The 17,239-nt window shown below is 44.4% G+C and overlaps 1 protein-coding gene and 1 non-coding gene across 2 annotated transcripts in view; both read left to right on the top strand.

The window, feature by feature from the left end:
• Window positions 1-2,361: 2,361 nt before the first annotated feature.
• Window positions 2,362-17,239, top strand: part of LOC148044529 (very-long-chain enoyl-CoA reductase-like) — a 40,590-nt gene continuing 25,712 nt past the window's right edge. The window contains exons 1-3 of the mRNA XM_087719272.1: window positions 2,362-2,466; window positions 15,912-15,962; window positions 16,149-16,200. Of these exons, the coding sequence (XP_087575398.1) occupies window positions 2,440-2,466; window positions 15,912-15,962; window positions 16,149-16,200 (130 nt within the window). The 5' untranslated portion in view covers window positions 2,362-2,439. The remainder of the gene's footprint in view (window positions 2,467-15,911; window positions 15,963-16,148; window positions 16,201-17,239) is intronic.
• On the top strand, window positions 15,250-15,356 carry LOC148044530 (U6 spliceosomal RNA). The gene has a single exon (XR_015697422.1). It is a non-coding gene; the product is annotated as a U6 spliceosomal RNA (small nuclear RNA).

The raw sequence follows: 17,239 nt of genomic DNA on the forward strand, positions 1-17,239 counted from the left end.
TGGGTTGGCCTGAAAGATAGTGACTGGCTAACTTATTATTTTTTTCAGATTCTCTTACATTTGGCATCCAACATTAATCAAGGAAAACAAAAGCAAAAGAAATATTTATGGAAGAGGAATGACTTTTATACTATACAGGGAAATGAGCCATAACTAGAAAACAATCCCAGAAATGAAATTCATTTCTGGAATTGTGACTGGCTAACTTTTTTTTTATCTCACTGGCATTTATTTTTACCAGTTCATTCACTGCCACCAGCTCCACTCCGCTCACAGTAGGAATGCATGTACATTGTTGAGTTTAGGTGTCAACTTTTTAAAAAGCTCTGTTAAACTAAATTTTCTAAAATGCCTGGAGAAAACCATAGTTAATTATCCCCCCTAAACTATAATAAATAGGTTGTCAGGCCTGCAATTATATTCCTTTTAGAATTTTGGCCTGCCACACTTTCTCTTATTTCATTATGCTGTTTCTTTAGTATAGTTGATGGGAGGGGGGAATAGACAGGAGTAGGATTGTGGAATGTATTGTTTTCATTCTTTACTAGAAGCTCAAGGTCATCCTTTGTCTCCGCACTTTTACACCTGACCGGAAGCAGCTGGGTGTGGATGCCAGCATGGAAGAAGAAGATTGGACCATGTGATGGATTGTGGGTGTGGGGACAAGATCATGAACTTTTAACCGGGTGGGATTCTGATGTCATTTCCAGAATTGGGATTAACACAGCATAATGCCAAGACGTCTGATTTATTAAATTGGAATTTTAAGGATCATTTTGCCTTTGACTCTGATTTAATTCTACATGATACTTGGAACGCTGACATAGGTCCTGGCCATGGGATCCCTTTTTGTGACCTTCTGACAAGCAAAGTTAATGGAGAAGGGCAGATTCACTTAATAACCGTGCCACTAACTTAACAACTGCAGTGATTCACTCCACCACTGTGGTAAGCAGGATAGAAAAACCACTTGACAAATGTGCCCCTTAGCAACAGAACATCGGGGCTCAATTGTGGTCACAAGTCGAGGAGCACCTTTCAGTTGGAGTAAAGAGAACCTAACTGGCTGTACCCTTTCTGATTGTGTGTTGGGTTGTCCGAGGGCGTGCATGGGTGCAAAGCAAACTTATTTATTAAATCGATTTAGAGGCCGCCCAATCCCAAAGGAACTTGGCCAAGAAGAACCTTTTTATGGCTTCACTCAAACTGCAGGCAGTTGAGAACTAATATCCTGCAACGGCACCTTAGCACAATGGTCTAATGACGTGGGGGGATTCTCACAGCTACTTTAAAAATACCACCTGCCATCTGTCAGAAACGGTGTAGGGCAGGGGGTCCTCAAACCTGGCAACTTTTGAGACTTGTGGACTTCAACTCCCAGAATTCTCCAGCCTGGCAACTTTTAAGACTCGTGGACTTCAACTCCCAGAATTCTCCAGCCTGGCAACTTTTGAGACTCGTGGACTTCAACTCCCAGAATTCTCCAGCCTGGCAACTTTTAAGACTCGTGGACTTCAACTCCCAGAATTCTCCAGCCTGGCAACTTTTGAGACTCGTGGACTTCAACTCCCAGAATTCTCCAGCCTGGCAACTTTTAAGACTCGTGGACTTCAACTCCCAGAATTCTCCAGCCTGGCAACTTTTAAGACTCGTGGACTTCAACTCCCAGAATTCTCCAGCCTGGCAACTTTTGAGACTCGTGGACTTCAACTCCCAGAATTCTCCAGCCTGGCAACTTTTAAGACTCGTGGACTTCAACTCCCAGAATTCTCCAGCCTGGCAACTTTTGAGACTAGTGGACTTCAACTCCCAGAATTCTCCAGTCTGGCAACTTTTAAGACTTGTGGACTTCAACTCCCAGAATTCTCCAGCTTAAGCTGGAGAATTCTGGGAGTTGAAGTCCACAAGTCTCAAAAGTTGCCAAGTTTGAGGACCTCTGGTGTAGGGTCTCCTGTTTGGGCGGGGTTGGACTGGATGACCTACAAGGTCCTTTCCAATTCACCCGTTAATCAGTTAAACCCGTGTCCCTGCGCGCACGTGTGATCCGCAAGCAAGGTTCCAGCGACCCCGCAGATCAGCCGACGTTGCCGTGTCCCGAGGCGATCCTGATTCCCCGCTTCTTCTCCTCGGGGCTCCAGGCGGCCGCAGGAGCAGCAGCAACAACAGCGCGCAAGGAAACGGGGAGGGAACGACGGCGAGGCGGCTACGTCCTCCATCTCCTCCTCCTCCCTCCATCCCTCCATCCATCCCTGCAAGGCTCCCTCCTGGGCGTCGGGAATCTCCTGATTGGCCGGAGGAGCCGCCGGGGGGGCCCCCAATTAAAGTGCAGCCGCGGAGCTGCGAGGATCGTCGGGCAGGAGGAAGACCCCGCTCCCCGCGCCGCGGTGGCATCTTCGCCGCGGTGGCAGCTGGAGGGCGCGTAGAGGGATCCCCGGCGAGATGGGTAGCAGGATCACCTTCTTCGAGGTGGGTGTCTCGGCGGGGCACGGGATGAATCGGTAGCCTCTTGCCCACCCACCCCCCCTCCACCCCAAGCCGATGGAGTGGAGGGATCTCCAGGGATCGCCAGCCTTCCCTTCTCCTGGATCCAATCCCTGGCCAGATCGCAGGAAAAGAAGCGAGCAGGGAATCTCCCTTTTCTAACCATCTTCCCGCTTGCCCTGAAGCCATAAGCCAGGACAAAGGTTGTAATTTTTATTCTTAAGCACAAGAAGCCTTTACTTTGCATTACTAGGTCCCTGACAGTGGTGGAAAAAGCACTTTGCTAAGCGTGGTTGCTCCAATCGGAGCACACAGCTTTAAAACCATCCTTAAAGTAGCAAGTCTTCAATCTCTGATCATCTATCCTTTTGCCCTCCAAAGTGTAGTTAAGGACCACTTCCTCTTGAAGCACCTAGAAGAGGCTGTTAGCTGTTAGTTACACCAGTGTTTTCCAACCTTTTTTGTGCAAAGGCACACTTTTTTCATGAAAAAAAAATCACGAGGCACACCACCATTAGAAAATGTTAAATTTTTTTAACTCTGTGCCTATATTGACTATATATAAAGTGTTTTTCCCACGGCACACCTTACACTATGTCACGGCACACTAGTGTGCCACGGCACAGTGGTTGAAAAACACTGAGTTGCACCAACTGTATATTTGGAACAGTATTCTAATGGAACATGCCTTCTAAGGATAAGGACACACTTTTGCTATCCACTTTAGACAAGGGTCTCCTGGAGGCAGGGTTTCTGGGATTTGAGGTCAGGTTTACCACCAATTCAGGAAAAAGTCCAGAATGCATTTACAGTCAAATAAAAGATTTCAACTATGGGTAGTTTTTACTTAAGCGCTACAAAATACAAGACAGCCAACATTAATGTAAAGCAGATCTGGAGAGGTTTTGCTATGCTGTGTGTGTGTGTCTGTGTGTGTGTGTGTGTGTGTGATAAGTTCTTCTCAATTACTAGTCAATTGCACATAGTATTTGGGAATTGCTTTTGTTAACGCGGGCTCCAGATGGAGTGGATGATTCTCTCTTCCCCTTCCCCTGGCTAAATTTTCAAAAAAAGCTTTTCAAAGGAACAAGAAATGGGATGATATAATTTATGTTTGTATGGTAGTTTACGCTTTACATTTATGTTGGCTGTCTTGTCATTTGTAGCGCTTAAGTAAAAAAACTACCCATAGTTGAAATCTTTTATTTGACTGTAAATGCATTCTGGACTTTTTCTTACCAACATTATACATGTATATTGAAACTCGCTTCAGAATTGCATTCAGTATTTCTGTAACACTTAAAGCTACTAGAAACATCCTTTAGAAGTAGAATCAGAGGTGGGTTACTCCCGGTTCGGCCCGGATCTGGCGAACTGGTAGTAGTGGCGGCGGGAGGCTCTGCCCACCCGCCTGGACGCTTCTGCGCATGCGCGAACCTGTAGTAAAAAAAATGGAAACCCGCCACTGAATAGAATACATCTGAAGCAGAGATATGCTATGCTTCAGAATATTTAGCTTTAGATTTAACTATTTTCTCTTCGACTGTTTTCATCACTCAACACATTTATTTTTATCTTCTTGAGAATTCAACTGGAGAAGTTGGAATGCTTTAAATATTCCAGAGCGTTAACAACAGCCTTAAGGAGCGGGTTTTTTTTTTCTATTCAGAAAAGTATAATTAGTGCTCTTTTTGCTTGCAAGTTTGGCAAGATGGTTAAACTTGCCATTTTCCCGTCAAGTTCCACTTTTTAGGGTTTTTACGAGTACAGACCGTTGTGTGTGGGTAAAGATGGATAAAGATTTCAGATCACTTGGCGTCGATGGGCAGTGACATGTTTCAGATACAAACGGCCAACTTCTTTGAATAGTCTGGTTTTGTTAACTTGTGTGTTGTAAACCGTATTTCAACTTAATTGACAGAGCTTCTACTGAAGCATTATCTTTGTACTGTGATGGCGAACCTATGGGATGCGTGCCCGAAGTGGCACACGGAGCCATGTCGGTTGACCAGAGGGGCATCGCCAATTCCTCTTCTGTGTTTCTGGCGTGCATGCACGCATGCCAATCAGCTGTTTTTTTTCAACCTGTGGCAGTGCTGGAAATTGGAAGAGCTGGTCTTCCGGTTTCCATTGGCGCATGCTTGCCAGCCAGCTGATAGTTGTGTGCGCATGTGTGCCAGTAACCGGGAGACAAGCATGTACACTGGAAACTGGAAGTTCATTTCCCGGTGCGCACATGCCCAATCGACACTTCTCTTCCAGGGCCCACCCCTAAAGAACATGTGCGTGCATGCACACTCCCTTTTCAGCACTCAGTGCCAAAAGGATTCGCCATCACTGATCGAGGAAATCCCAAACCATCAATATCACAGGCCAGCAGTGCAGAATTGGAGATGGAATGATGTTTGGATCTCTAATTTATATATAAAAAAATTCCCTGCCTTTGTAAGCAAATAGATGATCAGATTTGGGCAACTGAAGATGTTTTACGATCAGCACATCATTCCATTGATGTTACTTTTAAGAAGGTTGGCACCAAACATGCTAGCAGTGAAGTTTGTAGGGGAGGTAGAAGAAGGATCCAATTTAGATTCTCCTCTCTAAAGTCTTGGAAAGGATGAAAATAAACCACCTATATAGCCAGGCACTATAGAATTGTATCTTCAGCTTGGCCAGTTTTGAATCTAAAGAGTAGTTTTTCTCTCCTTGTCTTATATTACATAACTGAAACAAATAGTTTTAAAACTTTGAATGGCTAAAAAACAGTATCATATTCATTTTACCAATTCCAAGCCATGGTTTGGTGTTGTGGCCCAGCAGGAGCCGTTGGAGCTGCCACCAGACTCCGACAGCGAGGGGCCCTATGAGTCGGCTCTGGAGGATGTGGAGGATCCTGGACAGGGTTCCGACTCCGAGCAGGGCGCAGAGAGGCTGGTTGGTCACCAGGAGGCACCTGAGCCTTGGACCAGTGGGGAGGAGAAAGGGAGAGTGATCTGGACAGCAGCAGTGAGTTGTTCCTGGATGCCCGGCACCGAAGAGCTAATAGGCGTCAGGAACAGTTGCACAGTTACAGGAGATAATTGTACTCAGCTGGTGGTCATTAGGCTCCTCTCCAGACTATAAAAGGAATGCTTGTGCACACGCCCCTCTTTGCAGAATTCAACGCAGGAACGAATGTCGGAGAACATTATTGTGAGCTTGGCAGGCTGGATTGCTGCCATGGCTTATCTGTGCTGGATTGCTGCCCAAGCTTGTCTGCGCCAGTTTGCTGCCAAGGACCTGTCTGTCTGTTAATTAAATGCCGTAACTTCTCTTTGGCTCGGAGTGTGTGTTGGTGTGGGACGAGGGGGGTCAGAACAGAATTGTATCTTCAGCTTGGCCAGTTTTGAATCTAAAGAGTAGTTTTTAATCTCCTTGTCTTATATTACACAACTGAAACAAATAGTTTTAAAACTTTGAATGGCTAAAAAGCAATAATGTATTCATTTTACCAATTCTAGGCCATTGTTTGGATACCGCCTAGAGGTATTGATTATATATGTGTCCCAAAAATGGCTCACTACCAAAAATGATGCCTATAATAGAGGTGTATATTTGGAGGTGTGAGAGAGGGGTAAAATCTTCACAAAAAGAGTTCATTGAATTGTAACTCAATCTGGAAATAGATGAGTAGTTTATAGTGATCAAGAGACTTTTTACAGTGTGTTCTACCACCGTGCGCCGAGATGTTTTCTTGAACAGTATGTTCAGCAGAGTATGTACAACAATCCAATTTTTCTCAGCAAAAGCTTGGATTCATTTATTCCTGTAGCCGCTCATCCCATTTTCACCTTGGCACGTATTCGCTCAACTGATCTATTATGAAATTGATCCCAAGTTGTTTTGCATTGGCTGAGACAAATCCCAGATGTTTTAATTGTAATTATTTTATCATCATTTAGATCAGCTTTCGTGGACTGAATTAGTGCCTTGGTTGAAGCTTGTGACTAAGCAGTATTTACAGTCTCTGACTTGCAAAATTTAGGGAAAGGGAAGGAGATATTTATGAAGCATGAGTGGGATGAAAGTAATTTTGAATCTGTTGGTAAGTATTTGGGTTGTCAGGACTGCAGGAATATTCCTTTCTGGATCTTTGGCCTGCTACACACACTCTTATTTTACTATGCTGTTTCATTAGTGGGAGATTGGAAGGGGGGATAGTAAGGAGTAGAATGTGTTGTCAAACTGTTGTGGCCCAGCAGGAGTCGTTGGAGCTGCCACCAGACTCCGACAACGAGGGGCCCTATGAGTCGGCTCTGGAGGATGTGGAGGACCCTGGACAGGGTTCCGACTCCGAGCAGGGCGCAGAGAGGTTGGTTGGCCACCAGGAGGCGCCTGAGCCTTGGACCAGTGGGGAGGAGACAAGGGAGAGTGATCCGGATGTCAGCAGTGGGGAGGAGCCAAGGGAGTTGTTCCTAGATGCCCGGCACGGGAGAGCTAATAGGTGTAAAGAACAGTTAGGCAGTTACAGGAGGTAATTGCACTCAGCTGGTGGTCATTAGGCTCCTCTCCAGACTATAAAACGACTGCTTGTGCACATGCCCTTTTGCAGAAGTCAACACAGGAACTAATGTCGGAGAACATTATTGTGAGCTTGGTAGGCTGGATTGCTGCCAAGGCTTATCTGTGCTGGTTTGCTGCCAAGGACCTGTCTCTCTGTGAATAAATTCCGTAAAGTATCTTTGACTCGGAGTGCTTTGGTGTGGGCCGAGGGGGGGGGGGTCAGAACACAAACTAAGAAATTCCTTTCTAGAAACCAAGATCATCTTTTGTTCTCTACATATTTGGGCCTGACCCAAACTGAATGGGTGGAACTGCCAGTGTGGCAGTGGAAGATTGGACCATGTGATGGACTTGTGGGTGTGGGGCAAGATCATGAACTTTCAACTGGGTGGGAAACCCCACGAAGTTTTCAGATTTGGGTTTCCACAGATGTGCCAACATGTCTCTCTTAATAAATTGGAACTCTGAGGAATACTTTGCCTTGGACTCTGACTTAATTTTGGATGATATGTGGAATGCTGAGTTTACAGTACAATAGAATGATGTAATATCTCTGTTTATGTGATAAGCATCAAAGTGACCCTCCTTTTTATCTTAAATTATTATGTTGCAATGAATAAAAGTAGAAGTAATTAAGAATAGATTTGGGGTGTATGTGTAAAAAAGATCATGACTTTACAGCATTCATTTTAGAGGCCTGAAATAAACAAGTTTGCAACCATGAAGAGTTTAAAAATATGTCTTTTTAAATTAGAGTTTGGCAGAAGCATATTTAGCTTACCGTATATACTCGAGTATAGGCCGACCCGAATATAAGCCGAGGCACCTAATTTTACCACAAAAAACTGGAAAAGTTATTGACTCGAGTATAAGCCTAGGGTGGGAAATGCAGCAGCTACCGGTAAATTTCAAAAATAAAAATAGATACCAATAATGTTTTTGAATATTTATTTCAAAGAAAAACAGTAAACTAGCGGTGTATTCAATGAAATACTTCACTCACCTCATGATGCTGATGTCCCGCTGTGATGATGATGTCCCGTGCAGCCGCGGGAGCGATGTCCCGCCTCCTATGACACACGGCACAGTGATTCCTATCATTGGATCACTGTACCAGAGGAGGTGGGACATCGCTATGTGGCTGCTTGCCATAACAAGGAGGAGGTGGGACATCGTTGCAGAGCGGCAGAAGGGGGAGGAAGGGGAATCGTAAGACAGCCCTGCATTACATTAGAACGTGAGGAGGGGGGATGGTGCGGTGCGCGCTGCGCGGCAAACTGACACAGAGGGAGGGGAAACTCACAGGGGCACTGGGCCATTCACGAGTGTCACCCAGCGGCATGGCCCCGCCCCTTTTTCTCCTCCATTTCGGGCAAATTTTTCACTGACTCGAGTATAAGCCGAGGCGGCTTTTTTCAGCCCAAAAAGTGGGCTGAAAAACTAGGCTTATACTCGAGTATATACAGTAAGCTTAGTAGTGGAAGTTTTATACCACACATGTTATGTGATTATGTTCTGATTCAGGGCCGGCCCCGCAGGCCAAATTTAAGCACCCCATGCACACGGGCCTTGAGTTTGGTACCCCTGGTGTAGGGGATCTTAATTCAACTTTCCCTTGATTTAAACTGAAGTGTCTCCTCTTCTTGCTTCATGGAGCAATTTCACCTAGAGAGCTTACCAGTTTGAACTACATTTGGGTTCAAGGTGGCTCTCCTGCATGCAGAGATAGAATCTCCTGTAATGACTCGATGCTTACAATCACATGTTGTAAACCTGATTTCATATCGTCAACATCCCGCGTTAAGTTTATTCGCTCCTCCCGAGAAGGCATAGTGGGAAGTTGCATCAAGTCAAATTTACCTTCTTCCTTCAGCCTGCTGGATTTTTTTCTTTCCTCTGAAGAATGTTATGTAGAGCAATGTTATCAGAAAAGGGCCCTTATGTATCCTCTTATTTTGCCTTGGCAAGCTTCCCGAGAGTCAGAAGGAAGCGGGCACAAGTATTTTCAAATACTCCAGTTGGCACAATTCCAAAGCTCTGTAGAAAGTGCTTGAGTCTTAAAAGCATTCCGGGTAGTAATGGTTGTTGAAATGACGGCACAAGACTCTTAAAGCCTTGGCAGCGTGGAAGCCAAGTTATCTCCATCAGTTCAATCAATGTTACTTCCAGTGGTGGGTTTCAAAAATTTTTGGAGCCTCTTCTGTAGGTGTGGCCTGCTTTCCGGGTCCACTGGTGGAACCTCTTCTAACTGGTTTCAGTAGATTAGACGAACCGGTTCTACCGAACCAGTGCGAACTGGTAGGAACCCACCTCTGGTTACTTCCCATCTAAGTAACTGTGACTGAGATTTCAAGATGGCCCTCTTCATATTCCGTCTTTGATTGCTGATGTGGATCATTGGTAGAACTAACATGACTTTCCTCAGTTGAAGTATGTATCTTTCGTGACCCGTCAAAAGCGCGCCGACAACAGCGCGCCGACAACAGCGCGCCGACAGAAGCGCGATTTCATTTAAGGTAAGATTTACAGTTAGGTTGAGGGTTAGGTTGAGGGTTAGGTTGAGGGTTAGGTTGAGGGTTACGTTACAGCGCGCTTCTGTCGGCGCGCTTTTGTCGGCGCGCTTTAGGGCTAATTAGTCGCTCATTCGTCGTGCGGTTTTGTCAGGCGCGCCTTAGACACCGCGGTTTAGTCAGGCGCGCTTTTGTTGTGCGCGCATTTGTGGTGGAACCTGTATCTTTCACTTGGTACACCAGTGCTAAGCTTTGAATTTTGCTTATCAACTGTACCAAAATAGTCCTCACCCCCCTCTTAGAGGGGTGTGTGTGTGTGTTCCCAGTATTGCCATTCTCACCAGCTGTCTCAATTTCCTTTATAAGACTAGGGAACGTTTCTTCTAGCATTTTTATTTTCTTTGTTGGCCTCCAACAGCTGATCAAATACAGATTGGACTATGTGGGTAGTAAGAAGACAATTTTTTTTTTTTTTTTGCAACTAAGGACAAATCTGTGTTCAACTCTAATGAGTTCCCAGTTGAATCTGCTTCCTGGGTCTCAGATTCCGTTCCAGCTACTTCTCCCTCTATGTTTCTTACACTTAAATCCTGATCAAAGGATAAGAGCTTACCAGAGTCCAGTGCCTGGACGGCTTCCTGCAGCATCCTGCTGGCCAAAACGGGTCATGAGGAGGGCATGCATGGCTCCCCAAGCCCTATTTGGCTGGCAGGGTGCTGCAGGAGACATCTGTCCTGTCTGCTATCTGTCCCACCTCCCCCCCCGCCCACAATTGGCCGGCCCATGGAGGACAACTACAATACTGATCCAACCCTCGAAGAAATCCAGTTTGACACTCCTGTCCTACACTATCTTCTTCCCTGTGTTCCAACATCATATTTATATTTCCCATACCATTTTCTTCTTCTTGAAAAAGAATATTAGAGCCGAGGTGGCACAGTGGTTAGGGTGCAGTACTGCAGGCCACTTCAGCTGACTGTTATCTGCAGTTCAGTGGTTCTAATCTCACCGGCTCAAGGTTGACTCAGCCTTCCATCCTTCCCAGGTGGGTGAAAGGAGGACCCAGACTGTGGGGGACGATATGCTGACTCTGTAAACCGCTTAGAGAGGGCTGAAAGCCCTATGAAGCGGTATATAAGTCTAACTGCTATTGCTATATTTGTGATGGGGAAAGGGTGGATTGTGTGATTTCACAGCAGTCACTTGAATGTTGCATTCAGTTATAAGTCCCGTTCTCTTCCTTGTGGTCTCCGTGATTTTACTTATTTAGAAAACCTCTATGGCTGTCCAACTTACTCACGGTGACACTGGGCAGAAATAAAACCCACAAACCCAACAACAATAACATCCCTTGACAATTTGACAACAATCAAACATACCACTTGTTGGACTCTGTATCACCCCGGGGTCCCCAGGCTCTCCGTCAAAACCATATCTTCAGACATTCAAAAGAGTACCAAGGAGGGGGCCAATCTTACCAATGCAGGCATGATGTCCACAGGTTGGGAACCACCATTCTTCTTAGGATTCAGTAACAAGCTGTGTTACCTTTATGGAAGACTAGCTGATAACCCGGCGTTGCCCGGGTGTTTATTTATAGGGGGGAAATGTCCGGGCCAAGCATAATTTCTAATGTTGGATTTTTCTCCTTACCAGAGGGAGGCCCCTTGTGGAGTACTGTGAAGCTGTTACCATGGCAATTCCACAGTGCTGTACAGTAGAACCCATTTTATGGCATTATGGTAGAAGCTGTTTTAAGGCACAACAGGCTGTATCTTAACAGAACACACACCCTGAGGGGTGTTAGGAAGGTCTTAACCCCACAGTATTTGTTTCCAGAGAATAAATAATCTGTGCACCAAGTTTGGTTAAAATTTCTCAAGACGTACACAAACACACAGAGAGAGAGCCATTTATAGATAGATAGATAGATAGATAGATAGATAGATAGATAGATAGATAGATAGATAGATAGATGAAGAAGTCACTGCATGTAGCTGATTTGCCAAAAGAGTTGTTCTGTCAGCAGTGGAGAAGTCAAACAAAAAGTGAAAATGGTAATTGTGACCACATGATGGAATTAGATTACACTATTTTGGCCGCCATGTTGGTGTTTTTACACACACTCACATGTATGGATGACCCTGCAACCAAGGATTAAGGCAGTTTAATGTAAGGCTGATGGCTAAGACTGGATGACTGCTCTAGAAACAGGACATTACAAGGAATGAGGGGGAAATTGATACTGCTCCAGCAGAGAGAGATGAATGATGAATGGGACATGACATTTTTGCAAACTAATGGACAATGCTACCCATTTGAATGTGTGCCCTTGTGACATTGCTCCATCTTTTCAGTTCCTGGATAAGGTATAATTTATTGATGAGAAGAAAATATGCTGTGCATTGCAAGTGGAAACCAACCACTTGTCAATTACGCACAAGGAGAATTCCAATGGCAATGACAAGGACTTCAGGAATGTTGGGGAAACTATTGAATGAAGTGACGAATAAGATTGATTTTGAGGGGGGGAAATCCTATAGAAATTCATACACTTAGATCACCTAACTTAGTCATTCTGCTCGCTGAGGTGACTGTAATGAGGAAAGACAGATTTCATAATATAATGAATATACATCCATTGGTCTGAAGGCATCCACTATTAATTTTTTTCATATAAGTGAGAGCCTTCATAGTTCAACTTACAAGAGAAGAATATTTAGAACTCTCTTTGAGTTCCAAAGAGAGAAAAATAGACATTTGCATTCACATTCCTGCCTCAGAGATGACTTCTTGATTTGAAGTCCCTCTTGGGTCTGAAATCATAACTCTGGATCAGTTGTCATCTCCATCATCTTGTCATCTTCTGTCTTGTCATTTCCAGATGACAACACAGAATCGAAATCTGGATGCCACATTGCCATAGCCTGCCTCTATGCGAATGGGGAAAATCAGTTCAGGTGTCAGGAGGCTTGAGATTGATGGGGAACAGATTCCACAATACAGTCTGGACATCCAGTAATCTGTTCTGCCCCCCCCCCCCTCGTTCCACACCAAAGCACACTCCGAGCCATAGATGAGTTACGGCATTTAATTAACAGACAGACAGGTCCTTGGCAGCAATCTGGCACAGACAAGCTTGGGCAGCAATCCAGCACAGATAAGCCGTGGCAGCAATCCAGCCTGCCAAGCTCACAGTAATGTCCTCCGACATTCAATCCTGCATTGACTTCTGCAAAGAGGGGCGTGTGCACAAGTAGTCTTTTTACAGTCTGGAGAGGAGCCTAATGACCACCAGCTGAGTGCAATTACTCCTGTAACTGCGCAACTGTTCCTGATGCCTATTAGCTCTTCGGTGCCGGGCATCCAGGAACAACTCACTGCTGACGTCCTGCTCACTCTCCCTTGTCTCCTCCCCACTGGTCCAAGGCTCAGGCGCCTCCTGGTGGCCAACCAGCCTTTCTGCGCCCTGCTCGGAGTCGGAACCCTGTCCAGGGTCCTCCACATCCTCCAGAGCAGACTCATAGGGCCCCTCGCTGTTGGAGTCTGGTGGCAGCTCCAACGGCTCCTGCTGGGCTACAACAGTAATCCATATCTCTTTATGATGGGTTTGTCAGTCACAGTCACATCACCTGGGACAGAAGTCACTATTTGGGAAAAATTGACTCCTCATCCATTTTCTCTGCAAGTGCTTAAATATCGCCCAAACCCTTTGACCTCTGGAGGCTTTCTGACTTTGTTTTACCCCTTCTCTTTCAGTCGGGCAACAAGAATAACTTGGCAATTGTATTCCCTCAGATTTGGGGGGGGGTGAGTGTGCTGTGCCACAGCAATAGTAGTGTAAAGGTATGGGTGACTGGGTGTCTTTCATCTCTTTTTCCAGGGGGTATAATAGTAGACTAGAATTAGGTGTCACCCTCACTTGACTGACCCAATTCACACATGATTAGATCAGTTTGGAATGAATTACATCCTTCTCTTCTCTCTTTCAAAAATTGTTCAAACCTACTCTGTGGGTGTGGCCTCCTTTGTGGGAGTGGCTTGCTGCCCATGTGACCAGATGGGAGTGGCTTGCCGCCCATGTGACCGGATATGAAGATGCCGACGACACTTGTCAGAACCACCTTAAATTACCTCACACACAGCACTGGCATGCATAAAAATATGATGTAAACTTGTTTTTTTAAAGGCATCTTTGGTTTGCGTTAAAACAGCTTCGACACACGCAATGTTCTGATTGCACCACAAACGCAGTAGTCATCCTTACCTTTCACAGAGGCACTGAGTTTTACAAATATGAGAATGATAGTGTAGAATATTCATATCCAGTGGTGGGTTTCAAAATGTTTTGGGACCTCTTCTGTAGGTATGGCCTGCTTTCCGGGTCCACTGGTGGAACCTCTTCTAACCGGTTTGGTAGATTTGACGAACCGGTTCTACCGAATAGGTGCGAACTGGTAGGAACCCACCTCTGTCACTAAGGCACAACATTGCATAGGGGTGGTGAAAATAAAATTTGGGTTATGTAGTATTCTGAATTTGAAGACATAAAGGTGTTCTGGAGTGTCAGGATGTAAAAAAAAAGCACCTGTTACTAACTCCAAATGTATATTTTCTTGGAATTGTAGTGCAAAGACAGCTTCACCCTATCCTTTGATTGTGTTATTGCTGACACATAGCCAAATGGAATGTACAGACAGATTTCAATTGCATCTCATAAACAGCTCCTTGCGGTGAAATTGCAATTTAATCTTCTACAAATCAAAATGTACACTTGTACATGCAGAAGAAGGTTTTTAACAATCTTTCAGCTTATTAACTGTTGGCCTGTGCTGCAGAACACCTTATGCTAAGTCCTAATTGATTTGTTTGTCTGGTATACACAGAGACTACGATCTGAACTGGCTCCTGATTCTTTCCCAGTCACCATCTGAGATGTCACTTCTAACATATAAAGTGTCAGTGTTCCAAGTATCATGTAGAATTAAATCAGAATCAAAGGCAAAACGATCCTTAAAGTTCCAATTTAATAAAGCAGACATCTTAGGCACATCTGTGTTAATCCCAATACTGGAAATGATATCAGAATTCCACCCAGTTAAAAGTTCATGATCTTGTCCCCACACCCACAATCCATCACATGGTCCAATCTTCTTCTTCCACGCTGGCATCCACACCCAGCTGCTTCCGGTCAGGTTGACTGGTGCGGAGACAAAGGATGCCCTTGGCTTCTAGTAAAGAATGAAAACAATACATTCCACAATCTCACTCCTGTCTATTCCCCCCTCCCATCAACTCTACTAAAGAAACAGCATAATGAAATAAGAGAAAATGTGGCAGGCCAAAATTCTAAAAGGAATATAATTGCAGGCTTGACATAAAGGTGTTTAGGGCCTGGGACCTCAGTATTTGCGATAACTCATCTTTCTGTACATTTCTACGTATATCTTCAAGGAAATCCTCAAAGGACCTGTTGAAGTTATTGTTCTGTGTTGAAGTACCTGTAACCCAGAGACAGACCTTCTCAGTGGTAGCCTTTTCCATTGGCTTATTATTTTGGCTTTTTTATACTAAGCAAATGACTTCTTATTCTCTGAGGCCTTTTAATAGATTGATATTTTAATATTTTGTACGTATATGCCTAGTGCACCTTAGCTAAACTCAAAAAGGCTGAGACAGCGCATGCCTGTTTAATAGTTGGATAGGAGACCAAGAAGAAATCTCTTCGGCAGCACATATACTAAAATTGGAACGATACAGAGAAGATTAGTATGGCCCCTGCGCAAGGATGACACGCAAATTCGTGAAGCGTTCCATATTTTTTAAAAAAAAATAAAGTAGGAAAAAAAAAAGAAATATCTGAGCTGAAGGCTGCATTTGATAATATAAAATAATTAATTCAGAAAAAGGAAATGGCAAATCACTTTTGCACTGTTGCTAAGAAAACTGAATAGATAAGGTCATGTAGTTTCCAAAAGTAAAACTTGATTCTTATATATGGGGTGTTGTGTAGATTATTAACTAATCTACCTGCGGTTATATTTTCATATATTCTATTTTTAAATGCTACTTGAGTTCATAGGATTTTTTTTTTAAAAAAATACAGTCTGGTTTTACTATGCTATAAGTTGCCAGGAGGAAATCCAGTTTGTTCTTAAAGAACATACGTTATTAGAATAAAAATGAATAAATATACTGTATGCAGCTTGTAAAATGATTATAGCTATCTTTGAGTCATGAACCCAGCTGTGGTTCATTTAAAAAAAAAGTTAAGGTATGACTTCTTTGATATTTGACCTCAACTGTTTCTTGTTCATGTAAACCGTAGCCGTTAACAGCGTAAGATCATTTGAAATGGTTTGTCCACTTTTTTCCCAGGTGGAAATTCTTGACTGGAAGACAAAACAACAGCTGTGCTTCCTAGAAAAGGTTAGTAAACACCCCTTTTTTATATTCACATTTATAGATCATGTTCTGAGCACTCGGAGATTTGCACAATATCTTCATCCTGTAGCTGGGGGCTTCCTTAATTATATCCTTTGCTCCCACCCACTCACCCTTCCAAAAAAAGAATTATCTGCTTGCTTCCTGATGGAAAATTTTTCTCTTATATAGGTTGAGCCACAAACTACAATCAGCGACATCCAAGTGATGTTCCACAAGATGCGTGAGTATCTATGTTTCAAAATTTATTTTAAAAGGGATGTCAGTACCTAATTAAATTATACATCATTGTGAGGAGCAGAAATGACATAAGCTTTCTCAAAGCCGAGTTACTAATTCTTTCTACTAATTGCTGAAGGTTTAAGCCAGACTTTTTCACTGTGAGGCTCTTCAGATGTGTTATGTCTCTAGTTTTTCCTTCCCAGTTGCCTCCCAGAAATAGACAAATGGTTGTTCTATGGCTAGAGTCGACATGGGGCAACTTGTTGCAGCCAATTCACAAGCAGATAACTCACCACAGCCAGCTCAAGGCAGATAACTCACCACGGCCAGCTCACAAGCAGATAACTCACCACAGCCAGCTCACAAGCAGATAACTCACCACAGCCAGCTCACAAGCAGATAACTCACCACAGCCAGCTCACAAGCAGATAACTCACCACAGCCAGCTCAAGGCAGATAACTCACCACAGCCAGCTCACAAGCAGATAACTCATCACAGCCAGCTCACAAGCAGATAACTCACCACAGCCAGCTCAAGGCAGATAACTCACCACAGCCAGCTCACAAGCAGATAACTCACCACAGCCAGCTCACAAGCAGATAACTCACCACATCCAGCTCAAGTCAGATAACTCACCACAGCCAGCTCACAAGCAGATAACTCACCACAGCCAGCTCACAAGCAGATAACTCACCACAGTCAGCTCACAAGCAGATAACTCACCACAGCCAGCTCACAAGCAGATAACTCACCACAGCCAGCTCACAAGCAGATAACTCACCACAGCCAGCTCACAGCAGATAACTCACCACAGCCAGCTCACAGCAGATAACTCACCACAGCCAGCTCACAAGCAGATAACTCACCACAGCCAGCTCACAAGCAGATAACTCACCACAGCCAGCTCAAGGCAGATAACTCACCACAGCCAGCTCACAAGCAGATAACTCACCACAGCCAGCTCACAAGCAGATAACTCACCACAGCCAGCTCACAAGCAGATAACTCACCACAGTCAGCTCACAAGCAGATAACTCAC

Source organism: Thamnophis sirtalis, unplaced genomic scaffold, assembly GCF_051295495.1.
Source record: "Thamnophis sirtalis isolate CommonGarterSnake01/CBP01778 unplaced genomic scaffold, rThaSir2_p1.2 scaffold_7, whole genome shotgun sequence".
Lineage (NCBI taxonomy): Eukaryota > Metazoa > Chordata > Lepidosauria > Squamata > Natricidae > Thamnophis > Thamnophis sirtalis.